Source organism: Euprymna scolopes, chromosome 6, assembly GCF_053919585.1.
Source record: "Euprymna scolopes isolate OS-2025 chromosome 6, ASM5391958v1, whole genome shotgun sequence".
In the NCBI taxonomy this organism is placed as follows: Eukaryota; Metazoa; Mollusca; class Cephalopoda; order Sepiida; family Sepiolidae; genus Euprymna; species Euprymna scolopes.
In genome coordinates this window covers 113,398,480-113,414,930 of record NC_136487.1, presented here as the reverse complement: position 1 = coordinate 113,414,930, position 16,451 = coordinate 113,398,480, and the positions used below count along the sequence as shown (strand labels likewise).

At 33.1% G+C, this 16,451-nt stretch overlaps 1 protein-coding gene across 4 annotated transcripts in view; it reads right to left on the bottom strand.

Moving 5' to 3' along the window:
- LOC145277884 (uncharacterized) overlaps positions 1-16,451 on the bottom strand; it is a 132,964-nt gene that overhangs the window by 70,411 nt on the left and 46,102 nt on the right. For all 4 annotated transcript variants that reach the window (XR_013868237.1, XR_013868238.1, XM_080129874.1 and 1 more), the window contains exon 3: positions 24-91. Coding sequence is in view for 2 of the 4 variants with exons in the window: in XM_080129874.1 (XP_079986000.1) it covers positions 24-91 (68 nt within the window). In the remaining 2 variants the exon portion in view is untranslated. The remainder of the gene's footprint in view (positions 1-23; positions 92-16,451) is intronic.

Here is a 16,451-nt window from a genome sequence, read left to right as displayed (position 1 = left end):
AACATAAGAAAACGTCTACTTACCATATCAAATAGGTTGTAATGCATGCCACAAAATGCACATGGGTAGAGTTCAGTTCTGGGTTGGGTAGCTAGAGAAAAAGATTTCAAAAGATTAATCGGTCAGTATTTGAAGTTATCTTTATACGAGGTGAAAGAGAAAGGTTGTCTAGGTTTTAAAGGTTAATACAAAACGAACGCATGAAAAATTTATATACCTGAACTATATCAAATGTCATTTAGTTTCTATTTTACGGCCTGGAATGGAAAGCATTGTGTACTTTTTTTGTGCTCGATTTTCTTAGAGAGTTCATTGTAACAACAGCGTTCCTTCTGAGAGCACTTAGTCCTTTGTCATAATTTGAACTTTAAACATTACAGACTTTCAACAATAAAAGTTCTGGCCATCCTAGGACCACTACAGGGATAGAAAATAAAGCCATGAACCAGGAAATCAATGCAATTTCATGGAACAGGTTTCAAAGGTCAATGATGAATTTTCAACAAACTTCAAAACTGTATTGACACTGGTAATTGTCATTTAAGGGATACAATTTTTTAAAACACTTGAACCACAAAGACATATCTTTAATTATCCCAAAATAAAACGATAGCTTTTTAATATATTGATCATGTATATTTGATTGACATCCTAAAAGGAAACTAATTTGCGTAGTTCTTTGCAAAAAGACATCTCATTAATTCACTATTCATTCATATTGTTTTCTAATTCCATGACCGTTTTCATTTTATTGTAACAGACTTTATTTATGCATATATTTTATACCTTGGATAGAAACAGACTTTATTTATGCATATATTTTATACCTTGGATGTAAACAGACTTTTCCGGTCTTAGTTTCCATTTTCTAGTCTGTCTAGTGTACTTATTATAAATACAAGTTTTTACAATTCTTTTTATGATCATGTATTCGTTTTAATTTTAAAAGAGAGAAAGATCGAGATCACAGAGGTAATACAAAAAGAAAAAACATTTGAACAACTCAGATTTTTGTATAGAAGCAAGGATGATTTTTTTTAGCTAAGTGCTATATGGGTGCTTTTCATTTTTTTGATGATTGAGCCATCAACTTCCAGAAGAGTGTAATTTACAACTGAATTTAACAAATACTTTATCCGTTACACCACAGGTCCAATCCTCAGTATGGGTGACACTCAGAAATAGAATTGCGAATTACTTAGGAGTTCTATCCAGTCATGGTTGACGAAATGAGAGCATCCCCCGTGGATTAAAATAAAGGGTTCTGTTTAAAATTCCATGCAGATTCCCAAGTTTGACAAAGATTTTTGAGTTCAACAAGATACACCTGAAAAAGGTCAAAGGTTACATCAACCAAAATCGTGTGAAAATAACACTCAAGAACAGTAGTCCGAAGAATCCAAATATGAATAATGCAATTTCTGTTTTAATGGATGACATCATAAAACATCTGTGTATGGCGACAAAAAAGATCCACAAAATTTTAGTATTTAGAGGAGTGAATGCAGGATTAATATACAAAATCGACTAAAACCTTATTTTTCTTTCTCATTAAATCTTTATTGGATTTCATATATTAGATCCATTGCTCTTTCTGCTTCTCATAAAGTAGGTTCTCTCTATCGTTCGGAACACTTTCTCACACCTGAGGTTATTCTCTATCAAATCTACTATCGGACCATGTATGGCTTATTGTCATATTTGGACTAGTGAATCTTTTTTTAAGGTTCTTGATAAGGCACAGAAACGTATCTAATTGATTGGACTCATCCTTTCATATTCACTGCAACCTCTCTCACAGACATGATGTTGCTAGTCTCAGTCTTTTGTATAAATACTATTGTGGCAGGTGTTCTTCAAAATTGTCTGATCTATTACCTGCTTCCTTTGCTTCAGCTCGTTTGACTAGTGGTCTCCAATTCGTTGTTTTGACACCTCATTGTAATACACCTTATTCTAGTTCCTTCTTTCCAAGAACTGCAGACTTTTGGAACTCTTTTCCTGCTGATTGTTTTCCTCACACTTTTAACACCCCCTCCCAGATGAATGTAACGTTGTCTGCGGACCAACACACGTTGTGTGCAGTTTCAGTCACAAATGAGACCAAGACAAAGAACTGACTTGCCTCTTGGTTCTGTACAAAGACATTTATTACAGCTATTACGTCACTCACATGATCTAGAACATTCTCCGCATCTGACGAGATTTTTGTCTTTTTTTGCTGGGGAGGGGAGAGGAGGAGACCAACAATTATGCAAATACTTTACAGAGCATGAAATCATTCTAACAAAACTTTCTAAACTGAATTATCAAGAGAGGAAGAGAGCTTTATAAAAAAAAAAGTCTTCAATTTAAATTTCGAGTTGGTTGATTGATTAGACACTTCAAGAAGATTAGTGTCATGTACGTGAATGATGTAAAAAGACAGTGAAAAAGTTTGGGATCAGTTTAGATAAATACTACAACAATACACTAACAAACAAAAAAAAAATTATGGTGATTGTGCAGTATAATTAAAAACAAAAAAATAGGTAAATAATTGTTACGAAATGCAATAAATTTACTTTTCTACTTGCCTATATAATTTTCACTCGTATTTACTGAATAAAAGATTTATTATAGCGTCATTTTCACTTAAGCAAGCCAGCATATTTTCTGTCATGGCCACTATTTTTGCCAGGACATAGTTGTAAATTGCAAGATTAAAAAATAATAAAAGATTACCTTAATCCGAATGACAAACTTACAGTTTCCTTGACCCCCCCCCTTTTTTATTAAGTAATTTTTACTATTTAGTCTGAAATTTGCAACCAAGCCTTGGCAAAAAGTGTCGGGCCATGACAAACCATGTTGGCTTGTCTAAGCAAAAGTCATAAACTAATTAAGACGAAACAGTTTGTTATTACACTTATATTTCGAATGTAACTTTTTTTGATGATACGATCTCTTTACTTGCTTATAAAAATCAGACTTTATATAATTATGGATGACCTAAATAACCTAGAATTTCTGGCAGCTGAATAGAATTACAAAGTGATTCCTATGATCACTAAAAAGCAAATGATTAACTTTTTACACTCCCTTTCTCTGCTTTGTTGGAATTCGCACCCCCCCTCACTCTTCAAAGCAAATAAATTTTCACAGGAAGGTATGAACATAAAATATTGTCAACCAATGAAAATTGTTTAAAATCCCAAGAAATAACATGTCTATGTGAAAATAGTAAGCCCTTGAGAACTTGGAAATTACTCTAAGACTTGGTCAACAAAATCAGTTTGCTCCAGATTTCTCAAGCCGCTCACAGTACTGAAGGACTTCAGAACATTCGGCTTTTGATACTCAATGACTCGCGTACAAGCTTTCTCCCTCTTGTGCACACATTTCTACACTAGAAACAGTCAGATAAATAGAAACGAATTGCTACCTAAAGCTATGCATGCAGTAACAAAGACAATGTGAACCAACATACACACAATGCCAAATACTCATGAACGTATATTAATTACATACACATATTTACACTATGAACATATTTGACCTACACAATTCTAAGCCTTGTGACTACTAACCCAACTTTCTTCAAACATGCGTTTGTATAAATGACTGAAAATATCTTTTGTATTCTTTTCTCGTGTATAAAAATATTCTGTTAGAAATTTTCGTTTTTCTCAATTTTTCATTTACAAAACCCTGCATATATTTTAGACTAGCGGGGGTACCCGGCGTTGTCCGGGTGTTTGGAGGTGTGTGTGGTGTTAAATAAAAAAGAACCTGTGAGGGAGGGGGGGAGGATCGAACCCGATGCACTGAGGCGAAGTTTGAAAATAAAATCAGCCAGCCAGAATGAGTTAGTGAAAGATGTTTGAATTTATTTAAGTAAGAACCAAATTGACAGGTGCGCACACGGAAGCTGTCGAGCGTTACGACAACGATGACGGAAGCTATTCAGCAAATGAGGTCAATGACCAGGTTTGTTTGTTATAAGCGAAGTAAAAAAAGAAAACAACATTAAAACTTAAGCGGGGGGAGGTAATCAAAACATCGAAAAAACAAAAAAAAAACTAACGTAAGACAAACGAACGATGTTGAAAACAGAAAAACGAACACGTGAAAAATGGCTTGAATAAGCCTGTTCGGATATTAAAATTAAAAAAAATCGGTGGGTACCCGGGTGTTTTTGGGTGTGTGGGAGGGGGTGGATAAGAGAAGTAAAAAAAAAAAAAAAAAAAAAAAAAAAAAAAAACAGAAAAAAACGAACGTTACGTGAAAAATGGCTTAAATAACACTGGTTCAATATTTAAATTTAAAAAATCGAAAAAAAAAACATCTCAAACCACGATTTGAACCCAAAACGTTTAGATAATGAAACAACGCACTACCCAACTGACCTAACGCGACGTACATGAAATTTAGTCATTAGTTTTTCAACTATTTAAAGTAAATCAGGTCATGACGTCATCTGATGCATGCGTAGAACTGGTCGTCATCACGAGAGGACCGTTTTTGTTGACCCCCCCCTGTCGAAAATTGGCGATTTCGGGGTGAAAAAAATGAACGTCTTTGGCCAATTTTTCGATATTTTTTGAGCAAAGGATGGAGCTTCAATATGATACAGAGTTTGTGAACTTTTGTTCTGTCTGTCGAAAGTTTTTAGCAGACACACAAACACATACATACATACATACATACATACATTTTCGCTTTTATATATATAGAAGATAGCACTTGCTACCTGGTGACCCTTCTATTCTCTTAATGTTTCTTTTATTTTCATTTTACTATGTATGCATGTCTGTACATTATCTTTCATTTTCGTCCTTTGCTAAAATAAAGGACTTTACCATAATTCATATTAATGTTGGTATGATTCTTGGCTATACACAAAGACACTATCCTCATCCAAGCTAGCCTCTACCAAGGCCAGAGACTGTTGTATTACTGCTTTCAATAATAGGCGTACATATTAAAAGATGATGGGGACATATCTAACGATGATGAGGGAGACGTTTCTATAGTTCTCATATTTCTTTTGGTGACTTCATATATAACAGTTCTTATATTTGGGGGCTTCGTATTAACAGTTGTTATAACACAGATAGAATGATAATGACATTTGTATATATTACATCATGACGACGATTGTGACAATTCCTGAGGGGAAGACATTTATATATAAGACAAGGGATTGTTCTTAACACATATTTAGAGAAGGGTGACATGATGCACAGTTCTTAACACAGAGGAGGGGAGATACATAATCTTTGAAGGGTTACACAATGTTCATTATAAGATGATAAACACAATTACCTTTCGTTCGTGATGAAGGATGGCACAAGACAACAGTTATAACATAATGATGACTTCTTTATTGATCAGATCAGCCGGTCGATGACGTCAGGAATTCAAATTTGGATCTACATAGTCTAAATGTTCTCCCTTCACTTCCAAGGGATCAACTGACCAACTCTCACTCTCCAGCTCTCAACTCATCTGCCTGACTAACTTGTTCTCTGACTAAAATCCGAACCCATAATATGGAGAAATGTCCTTTGTCTATTACGTCAGATGTGTTTTTCAAACGTGACCAATTTCACGTGGCTTTACATATGTTTGTCCAAACACACCCCTGGCGAACAAAAGAATCCTCAATTCTAATCTAACCTATTTTGAAACAATATAATTTAATTTGCATTGTTCATTCTTTTGGCATATTTAATATTCAGATTTCTAAAAGAATTAACAATAGACTTAATTTCTAACATTCCATTTCTTAACTTTGCCTACAGGGTTCGATTCTAGGCTTATCTCATTTTCACTTATTTAATATTCTTATTTACATGAGAAGAGTCTGCCCTTCCCTGTAACAGGACCACACAATTTTTTCTCTCACATTTTCTAAACATTAAACCAGTCCAACAAAGTGACAATATGGGTATACGTATAGAATACAAATTAATGAGGCCAAGTTTATAAACAAAAACAGAAGAGAATAATAAAGTATTCTTTTTAATCATGGGAAACATTAAAAAAAATAACAAAAATAAATAAATAATGAAAACAATAGTACTACAATTTCTTTTAACATTAATACATAAACTATAAATAAATGTACTTTTAAAATATAGAATGATATTCATAATTGGTTCATCATATTCGGTTGAACATCTGTTTTACATGTTGACATGTGTTGTACCGTTTTTAGAAATTAACTTCCAAACTAACCTATCGCTGGCCAAATCTTTATTTATCCCGCTATCTCATAAACATCTTTGTCACCGACACATGATTTTCTTAGCCTTTTCCTGATACCTCAACTTTTCTACATCTACTAACGTAAGCATTCTTTTAATGTGACTAAACCAACAAAGTCTCCTGATCTGCATACATCTCCAAATACTATACAGATTTAATTGATTTAGAGTAATAAGTGTATACATCAAGTACAATGCATCAATGTTGACCCGATGGGCCAGGATTCATTTAATATTCTTAAAGAAAAAGTGATTAGATATCAAACTATTTCAGGTATACAAAAATTCTTTTAACGTTTAACACCTTTTTAACACCTGATTAATGTTTAACACCTTTTTCAAATCCAGATTGTGTAGTTAAAAAAAATGAATGAATAAAAACTGTTCATGTTGTCTATCACACTGAACAAGAACATTATGAGGAGGAAAGGCAGAATTTTCATTGGGGGGAAAAATACTGATCATAGTTGTAACATGATTGAAAATCTACTCTGCAAAAAAAAAAAAAAAAAAAAAAAAAAAAATGGCTTAAAGGATTACAAAAAAATCTGTGCTGGTCAATTTACTCTGATAAAACAAGATTAAAATTCAATAAATTAAGCAAACTAAACAAAAATTATATGAGGGGCGTTCCAAAAATAATGCCTCCTACTTTTTCTTTTTTATTTTAAATTCCGTCTGAATGGGTCAGAGTGGATTGCAAATTGCATTGTTATGATGACTGAACTTTTGCATTCATGATCTGAAAGTTTCATCTCTGTTGCAGCTATATACACACATACTCTGATATGTATGATATGATATGCACATACACAGATATATACATAATACTGATACACCAACTAAGCTAGACCCCTACTTGTTTATTATTTGCATAGCTGCCAGGACTGATATAATTATCACCTGTTTCAGACACAAGTTTTCAAACAATACACCAAAAATAATGAAGTGAAACAGCTTTTTTTTTTCAAGGTCACCTGGAAGGCAGAACTCATTTCTTACACCTAATCAAGATAAAGAACTTTAAAAGGGGATGAGGATGTCGAGTAAGACGTATTCTATTACAAGTGATTCACCTCCACACATCAGCACTGCGCGCACACATGTTGCAGGAACTAAACGCCTGTTGCCAGCAGCATACTGAACTTTCTCACAATGTTTGATTTGCCATTAATGTCGGTTTCCTTATTTAACTTCTTATAAAGAAATTGACAAGTTATTGCATAGCATTGGCTTAATTTGCAAGATGGTTTCTAATATGAGACAAAGTTTTGCCTAGTGTCGGATTTAGAAGTGCGGTCTTAAACTATTTCACTTTTAGATTTCTTTGAACCCATTCCCTCGATCGAAAAGAATTTTAAATAAAATGGATAAATAGAAATAATTCAGATATTTTTCTTTTAGAAGCCACTAATAATGAGCATGTAAAGTTCCATAACACACCATTTTTATGCTAATATGCATAGCAAATTATTTACCAATATTTTTTTTTCTGAATTTTTTTTTTTTAGATGAGGCTTGATTATTCATATTTTGATTTTTCAAACTACTGTTTTCACCTGAGTATTATTCTCACAACGCTTCGGTCAATATAACCTCTGACCTTCTTCAGGTGTATCTTGTTGAAGCCTGGAATCTTTCTGCACAGAACCTTGAACAGAAGCTTTTATTTAATCCACAAGAGTAGCAAGCCTCCGTTCCATCAGCCATATCAGAGTAGAAGTCCTAAGTATTTGGATTAAAGAAAAGGTTCTGTTCAATGTTTCATGCAGATTCCCAGACTTGGACAGAAAGACTTGAAGGTTGGAGGTTACATAGACAAAAATGTAAAAATAATAAGAAACCAAATAATACGAACATCTACGTATATATAAAGCAAAGTTGTCTGTATGCAGGTCGTAGCATCACAAATGGTTGAGCCAAACAAACCGCAGATTTGAAATCAGCATTTTTGATCCAATGTACTTATTGATTTATAGTTTCTATTATTAGTTGACCGAATAATAAGTATGTCAAAAATATCTTTGACTGTGTGGCTGAAGCATTCGTCTTCAGTTTGAATATTTTATACCATCTTACAGAGTTTGAAACATTAGCCAATTTTTATTTGTTGCCTTTTTTTTTTTTTTTTAGTGTTCCAGTTATTTCCGATCATCAGACTAAATGTGCTTAAAAAAAAAAAAAAGAAAAAAAAAGCGTTTTAAAGTAATAAAAACAATGTTTTTATTTTAAGCGACAACATGTGGAATAGGAAGATTTGAAAAACCTGGTATTGATGGGTACATCAGCTAGCTATTAAATACCAGAATGACTGGGTATTTTTTTGTTTTAAATAATGAGTCATCACTGACAAAGGCCAAAAGTCACCCGAGGATAATGGTTAATGAGATGATTGGATGGTTAGTTGAATGATATTATGAGAGAATTGAAAATGATGAATGGAATGAACAAAATTTTATTACTTATGAGGATCGTTTATGACAAGTATTTGTTGATATTAGATTTGAAGACGACCACGTTGTAGTTTACAGAGAAGCAGCCTCATAGTTATGCATTCCACAAATGTAAAGGTTTTCGAAAGAAACTGTTCATGGAAAATCCTGCCTGATACCAGGCACACAGAGAAAAGGAACTTTTTTTTTCTACAGTTGTGATTAGACGAGTTTTTGCTGTGAATGTCTTACAAGGAGGAACCAGAGATTGGAGCTCAGTCGATCATGTTCCATGGAAATAACGATAGAGTAGAAAAAGACTAGTAATGTCTCTTCTGTGAGAAGAGAGTTGTAGAAAAAAAAAAAAAAGATCATCTCTCACTAGATTGCAAAATCGATTCTCTGCTTTGTCAACATAAGAAAGAGGGTTCTGGGTGGCACCTCCCCAAATGGGTAGAATATACACGCACCCAACAAGTATGTATTTATGAGAACGAGACTTTAAGTATAGAGTTCCCTCCAATCTGATTTTGAGGCACTAGGTGAAGCCTATAGGTAAATCTGACACAAACTGTAGTAGCTTTGATATGTTTGAATGTCTGTAATGAATGCATACACAGACTACATTTATAACACTAGTTATTTTGAAGACATACATTACCACTATTTGCTATTAATAACCCATGACTACCTGCTAGTTTTCAGGGCAGCTGGTGAAAAAAAGTAGGGCTTCTAATGGAAGTACAACAGTTAAAGAACAACCTAAGGACAGGATATGCTTGAGAAGCATACATTGTTTCTACTATCATCAAATTAACCCGCTTAGTGTTATATATAAAGCAAACTTGTTTGTATGTGTGTTGTGAAATCAGTTAAATAGTTGATCAAGTCATAGAAATTTCGTGTCAGAGACGCCTCTTTCTCTCTTTCTCTCCAAACACTTGGTGTGGTTTAAACTTGCTGTGCAAAGTTTTTGCCCTCATGTCAGAAGGAAAATTCTGTTTTTATAACACAGAGAATCCTCATGTAATTATTTTTTATCAAAAATAATTACATGAAATTCTCTACAGTGCAATGTAAACTACAATATATTGTGGACAAAGTCACTATAGGGAGGCATGTGAAGCTTCTTCCTGATACACTGGTGGGTTCCCAACTAGAGAAGTGAATCCATCAATTTGATTGTAAAATAGGCGATTTCACCGATTTCGATAACAAACATATGGGAGGGTGGAATATTTGTTGATCCTCATTCAATCCCACTAGTTCAAAATTAGAAGTGCTTAAAAATAACCTTAGAAACAAACGTTAAATTTTTAGCGTTGCTTTTCAAGTTTAATATTTTCTATTATTCGCCCGAAGAATATGTTTATCATAATCTACACTACTAATAATTAAAAAAAAAGCAGACAAAAACCGTTGATTTTTAAACCCTTTATATTTAAAAATTATACTTTTCACATCAAATCATTGATATATTGTTTACTTTGAAGAAAAAAACATTTCTCTTTTTAATTAAAAATGGATAAAAAAAAATTACTGGATAAATGTTCAATACATCTTATTTTAAGAATTTTAAAAATTTTATATTATTCAATTTATTTCAGGCAAAAACAGAAAAATGTTAAATTTATGAGACAAGGTAGAATAGATTTTAAAGGTGTCCTTGCACCAAACTCAAAATGTTTAATAGGTTAAAGACAATATATTTCTGTTTGCTCAATGCCAGTTCCAATATTTGCATCTCATACATTTTTTTTTTTCTAATTGCATTCCAATTATTTCCTCCGGGATATTGATCCTCATAAACCGGAACAGTTTTTCTTTTTAATTAAAAATGGATGGAAAAATTTTAACTCCTAACATTAGACATAAAATTAAAAAACGAAGTTTAGAAATCGGTGAATATAAATAACTCATTTATTTTTGCTGGATAATAAAAATGATTGCTAGAATAAATCTTTTCAATTTACTCTGCAATTATATATTAATATCTATTGAGCTTATACATTGAAGTTTGACAACACACACACACATATATATATATATATATATATATATATATATATATATAGGCGCTGTATGTACTATACCGAGTCATAGAAATTTTCAGGTTGGTATCTGAGAGCACATTAATTCACTGAGAGAGACGTACCTTCAGTCTTCATTAAGACATGCATTTACGAGAAGGGAAACTGACGTAAAAAAACTGCAGTCTACTGTATACTCTGTCTTGTGGTAATCATTTGCACCGACAAAGATTAGCAGTGATACCAAAAAGTGTGGTTCGTTCTACACAAAGCCTTCACTACTATAAACAAATCATCTGTGTGGATTTCCAAACAGCATTTTTTTCAAATATAATCGTTCGACTAGGAGTAATGATCACTTCCTCCACTGATAATTATGTAAGCATGAAACACTAGTGTCTAGATAAAAAAAAATAAATAAAAAATCTATAAGCTTCCTTCAACTAGGATTGGACCTCTTTAAGTTATAAGTTGTCAACCTTAACATAACGCAATGTTTAGGTGTCAGCTGTTGAACACTATCCAACTAGCTTTCTGTGTTTATCTGCTTGCCTCGAAATTATGTACAAAATTTAATTCTTTTTCTTTCCTCACTGTTATTCTTGATGGCATAAGATTTGAAAGCCGAGTTTCAGAGTACAAGGTAACCTTTTATTAGGTTAGAATCCTTTCGACCGGCAGTAATTATCACTTCCTACTCTGATGATTGTGTAAACATTAAACACTAGTTTCTGTAGGTAAAAAATTATACACACACACACACAAATATCGATGCCTCCGTTCACTCTCAAAAAACAAAGGATACCCCCTGTGGGGGCAGCTGCGCATGCAATTGTGAAGCAAGGGTTGCGCAATCACCGACCACACCTCTCTTGAATTGACACAGAGTCCAGTGGCAAGGAGAAGTACAGGACGACTGGAAACAATGCTGTGATAAGCAGAGAAGTCCCAAATGGTCACCCATTTAGTACTGATTAGGTCCAATGTTGCTTAACTTTGGCGATCCAGTGGGAACCTGTGTGTAAACGTGATTATAAATAAGTCACAGATTAGAGATCAAGTGAATTTTCCTGTCAGATATTACATTGAGGTAATACTTTCAGGATGATCCTAGTCAGAAAGGTAAAGCTCAATATTTAAGAAAAAGAGCAATATATAAGTTTAATGATTAAAGTTAAATTCTGTAGATAAAAATATAAACACACATATTTAAGTTAAGAATTTATTGTTTGAAACAAGAAAACATGGAGAAAAATTATGTTTATTTCCTTAATCCATGGATTTTCAATATGATATGAGCCATTATTCCTCGTTTCAAACAATAAATTCTTAACTTAAATATATATGTATATACTTTAATCTACAGAATTTAACTTAAATCATTAAACATTTATATATATATATATATATATATATATATATATATATATATATATATATAAGAGAAAGACTTTCTAGTTCTTGGGATGCGTTAAAGTCTGTTTAGTTTTTAATTTTTATTTGCACATTTTTCAACTAATACAGAAAAAGAAATAAATTTAGTTGTCAGGTAGGCAACTATACATAGTTATTCCAACTACCTTAAATCTCACCTGAGGCACATTGTATTAACACCTAGTCAGACTCATCCCAACGTGACACGAAGATGCCAAAATGCCAATAGAGATGCATCATATCCACTGTGACATGCGTAAAATAGCACCGCTGCTTTATAGACTAGAGACCACACTACAGCAAAACAAAAATAAAGGCAAGCACTCAATCTAATGTCAACAGTAGCAACCAATGCGGTAAACAATGCTAAAGATTCAGTAGAAGAAAATCAGGAATTGACATTAATATGCAGACTCTAAAAATAAATGTAAAACGAAACCATTTAGTCTGTGGAACCCTTAACTACTTCCCCGATGAAATAGCAGATTAGATATTTCCTCGTTTTATTTCTGGTAAGATCTTCAAATCTAGCTAAGGAGAAGTAGTTTTCTAAGTATTGTATAGCAAGGTTAAAAACTGAAAATTACAACTCCTGTTGTTGAATTAGAAATACAATGATGCAATTGCTTTGGGTTTTCCCAGAATTCCAGATATTAGCATATGGGAATTATAATCGAAGGTTTTGAATTGAAAGAGAAAAGAAGTTGAAGAAAGCAGAAGACTTGAAGATCAAAGAAACTTCCACAAAGTCCACAAAAATATCAATTCACCAAGATGAAAAAGAAAATGAAGCAGCAGCAGACAAAACGTAAACGATCAGAAGTATATTAGCTGAAGTTAAAAAAGAAAAAAAAGAGGGCAAATGTCAAATACGTGCAATGTAAAGTTGCAGGTTTTCCAAAAGTGTAATTTAATAGTTTTTTTTTATATAAATATTTTGAATCTTTTTGATATTTTATAATTTCCAAATAATCATATTACAAATGATCTTTATTTTTAGTTTGTATTTTACTAGCCTGGGTCCCCTGGCGTTGGCCAGGTGTTTGGAGGTGTGTTGAAAAAAATAAAATAAAAGTGGTAGTAGGCAAGTAGGCTCGAACCCGTACCGCGAAAGAGGAAAACATAAAAAAACAAAAAAAGTGACGCCTTTGCGTCCATCGTCACACTGGAAGTGGCGAAGGTTTAAATTAAGGCTAGACAATCGAAAAGAGGGGATGACTTTCGAAAATATCAACGAAAAAAAGCGACCCCTCCTTGTAGAAAAGTGCTCAGTTGAGGGTGAAGGAATTAATGTTTTTAGCCAATTTTTTTTATATTTGTCGTCTGAAGGGTCGAGCTTCAAAACGATAACAATCTCGTGAAAATTCGACGCCTCTATCGAAAGTTTTAGGTAAACATACATACATACATTTAAACAGACAGGTGAGATTTATATTATAGATTATATCGCAGTTTTGTTACTAAAATTTTGTTTTTCTATATTACATTTATGTAAAATTGGAAGTTCAAATATCATCAGAACCCACATCTTTTTTTTTTTTTTTTTTTTATATCAGTAAAGTTTCACATAATTACCACTTTAATATTACAAATTTTTTTTTTTTTTTTTCAAATCTTTACTTTCATCTATGAAATAAATTCCCTTATATTTCAAAAAATTTTTTATATAAGGATTGATACTTTGTATTTGCATTATTCAGACTACAGTTCTCATCTTGGATGTTAATCTCATGTTTTGTCTGATGTAATCTCAGACCTTCAACAAATGAGTCTTGTCGAATTCAAGAATCTGTACAGATTTTCGAATGGAAACTTATTTAATCCATAGATTAGCTGGTTCTGTCAGCTATGACAAAGTAAAAGTCTGACAGGGAACCGCGACGCAACAGATAAAAATAAGTAATACTCAGTTCCAAGTGACAGTTCCAGCAATACTAAGAATACAATTAAGAATTACTCAAGACTTCTACCTAATTATAGCTGATGGGACAAAAACAAACTACTCCCATAGTTTAAATAAAGGGTTCTGCTAGAAATTCTATAGACTTCAGAGTTTACCAGAGACATCTGAAGCAAGGTTGGAGAATATATTGGCCGAAACAATGCAGGAACAACATCCAAGATGAGAACAATAGTCCAAATATAAATTCCCTTAGTTTTCAAATGTCTACAATTTCATGCATAGCTGTGGAGTCGGGGAAAAAAAAAAAAAAAAAAAAAAAAATGTCCAATTCACATTAAAATAAATAATGGAAAAAAAAAAAGTGATATATGATAACAAATACAAAATCTTTGTATTATTAAATGGTGGTAGTCTTTTCAAAACACAACATAAGACTAAGATCATAGCGTAGCCTCTGTTCTGTTTTTAGGAGGAAGAGAAATTCTACTTAGGCAATTTTTATTTTTGTCCCATCCCTAGCGAACCTTTTTAAAAGTGGCACTAAAAACGATCTCGTGTCTAACTCTGCCTTTGTGAGCAGACAAGTAAATAGAGATATCACTTTACGACACAGACTTTAATATGTTTAATGCATTTTTTATTTATATTTTACTAGCCTGGGTGCCCGGCGTTGCTCGGGTGTTTGTAGGTGTGTGTTGAGAAAAAAAAAAGTTGTAGTAGGCAGGCAGACTCGAACCCATGACGCAAAGGCGAAAAAGAAAATGGAGGTGTGTGTAAGGGTGTTGGTTGAGCAAAAAAAGTCTTATCGATGTGCCCACCGCGATTGTGATGTCACGGGCGGTCGAAATAACATCTTTCATGCAACGTCATTGATGCAAAGTTTGAATGACTTACAAAAATGTCAGCAAAAAAAAAAAAAAAAAAAAAAATCGACCCTCCTTGTAGAAAAGTTGAGGGTGAAGAAATTAATTTTTTTAGCCAATTTTTCGATTTTTGTCATCTGAAGGGTCGAACTTCAAAAGGATACTAATCTTGTGAAAATCCGTAGCCTCTGTCGAAAGTTTTAGGCAGACATACAAACATACATTTAAACAGACAGGTGAGATTTATATAATAGACTAGTGGAGGTACTTGGCGTTGCCCGAGAGTTTAGAGGTGTAAAATAAAAAAAAATAAAAAAAAGTCTTAGTCAGGCAGGCTCGAACCTGTAATCTGCAGTAACACGAAGGCGGAAAAGTAAGTGAAAGAAAACGTGACATTTTATCGCTACGCTACAAAGCCATAGAAAGTGAAAAGCGTTCAAATTTAGCGATGTCAATCAAAAAGTTGATTTGCTAAGTGAATGAGTTTGTGCAGGTGCAGTTCAGTTTTCCGTCGTTTCATTTATTTGTTTCCCCACGATGTTGAGGAAAACCAGCTCCCCCACAAAAAGGGAGTATCCAAATGAACAGCAATTGTCTGATATGAGGGGTTTCCTTCCAATTGATCGAAGCTAATTGCTTTCTGAATGTCCCTGCAGAAAAGCCGGGAAGCTGCCTTTGTTTTCGATTAGTTTCACTTTTATATGAAAAACACAAACACGTGAGAGGATGGAATAGCGTGAATTTTATAAAAGTCAATCAAAATAAATGTAGGGACAATGTCCCTGCGCTAATCGTAGATATTATAATCTAGGGAGTATGTAAAAGTTCTAAAACATAGTAACCCCCCTCCTGAGACCCTCCGCCCTGCAGAAAAAGGCTTTCTTGGACATACAAAAATGGGCACATCACTTGCCTTATATATATATATATATATATATATATATATATATATATATATATATATATATAGAGAGAGAGAGAGAGAGAGAGAGAGAGAGAGGCTGCATTCTTCAACAATGTATTAAAAAAAATAAAAATAAATACTTTAGATTTCGTTCATAAAGAAAAATTCTTAAACTTTAAATTCACATGAATTAAAACCAAAACACTAAATATATCACGAATATATAATACTACCCGCTGTTGACCGGGATCATAATTTCGAGAAGAAAAATAATGGCAAAACTAAACAATTCATTTAACATTGTAATTTGAAATGTTCAAGTTAATTTTGGAACAAAATCAATCTAAAAATAATGGTGAGCTTTGAACTTACATCCTCTATTACTAAGTGCTAACCGATTGATCCACTTCGGTAAGTACGAAATCAGTCCTGTTTCTCTTGTTAGAAAGAGTCCTCTACTATCAACAAAGTTTTTGAGAGATTAATCAACGGCAAGCTTGTTCAATCTTTTGAAAGTCTGGGCCTCTTTACTAATATTCAGTATAACTTTTGTAGTTTTACACCGGTTTCTTTCTTTCCCCTGTTCATTTTTTACTGACAATTCTTGATAATTCTGATGCTGTTGTTGTTGATT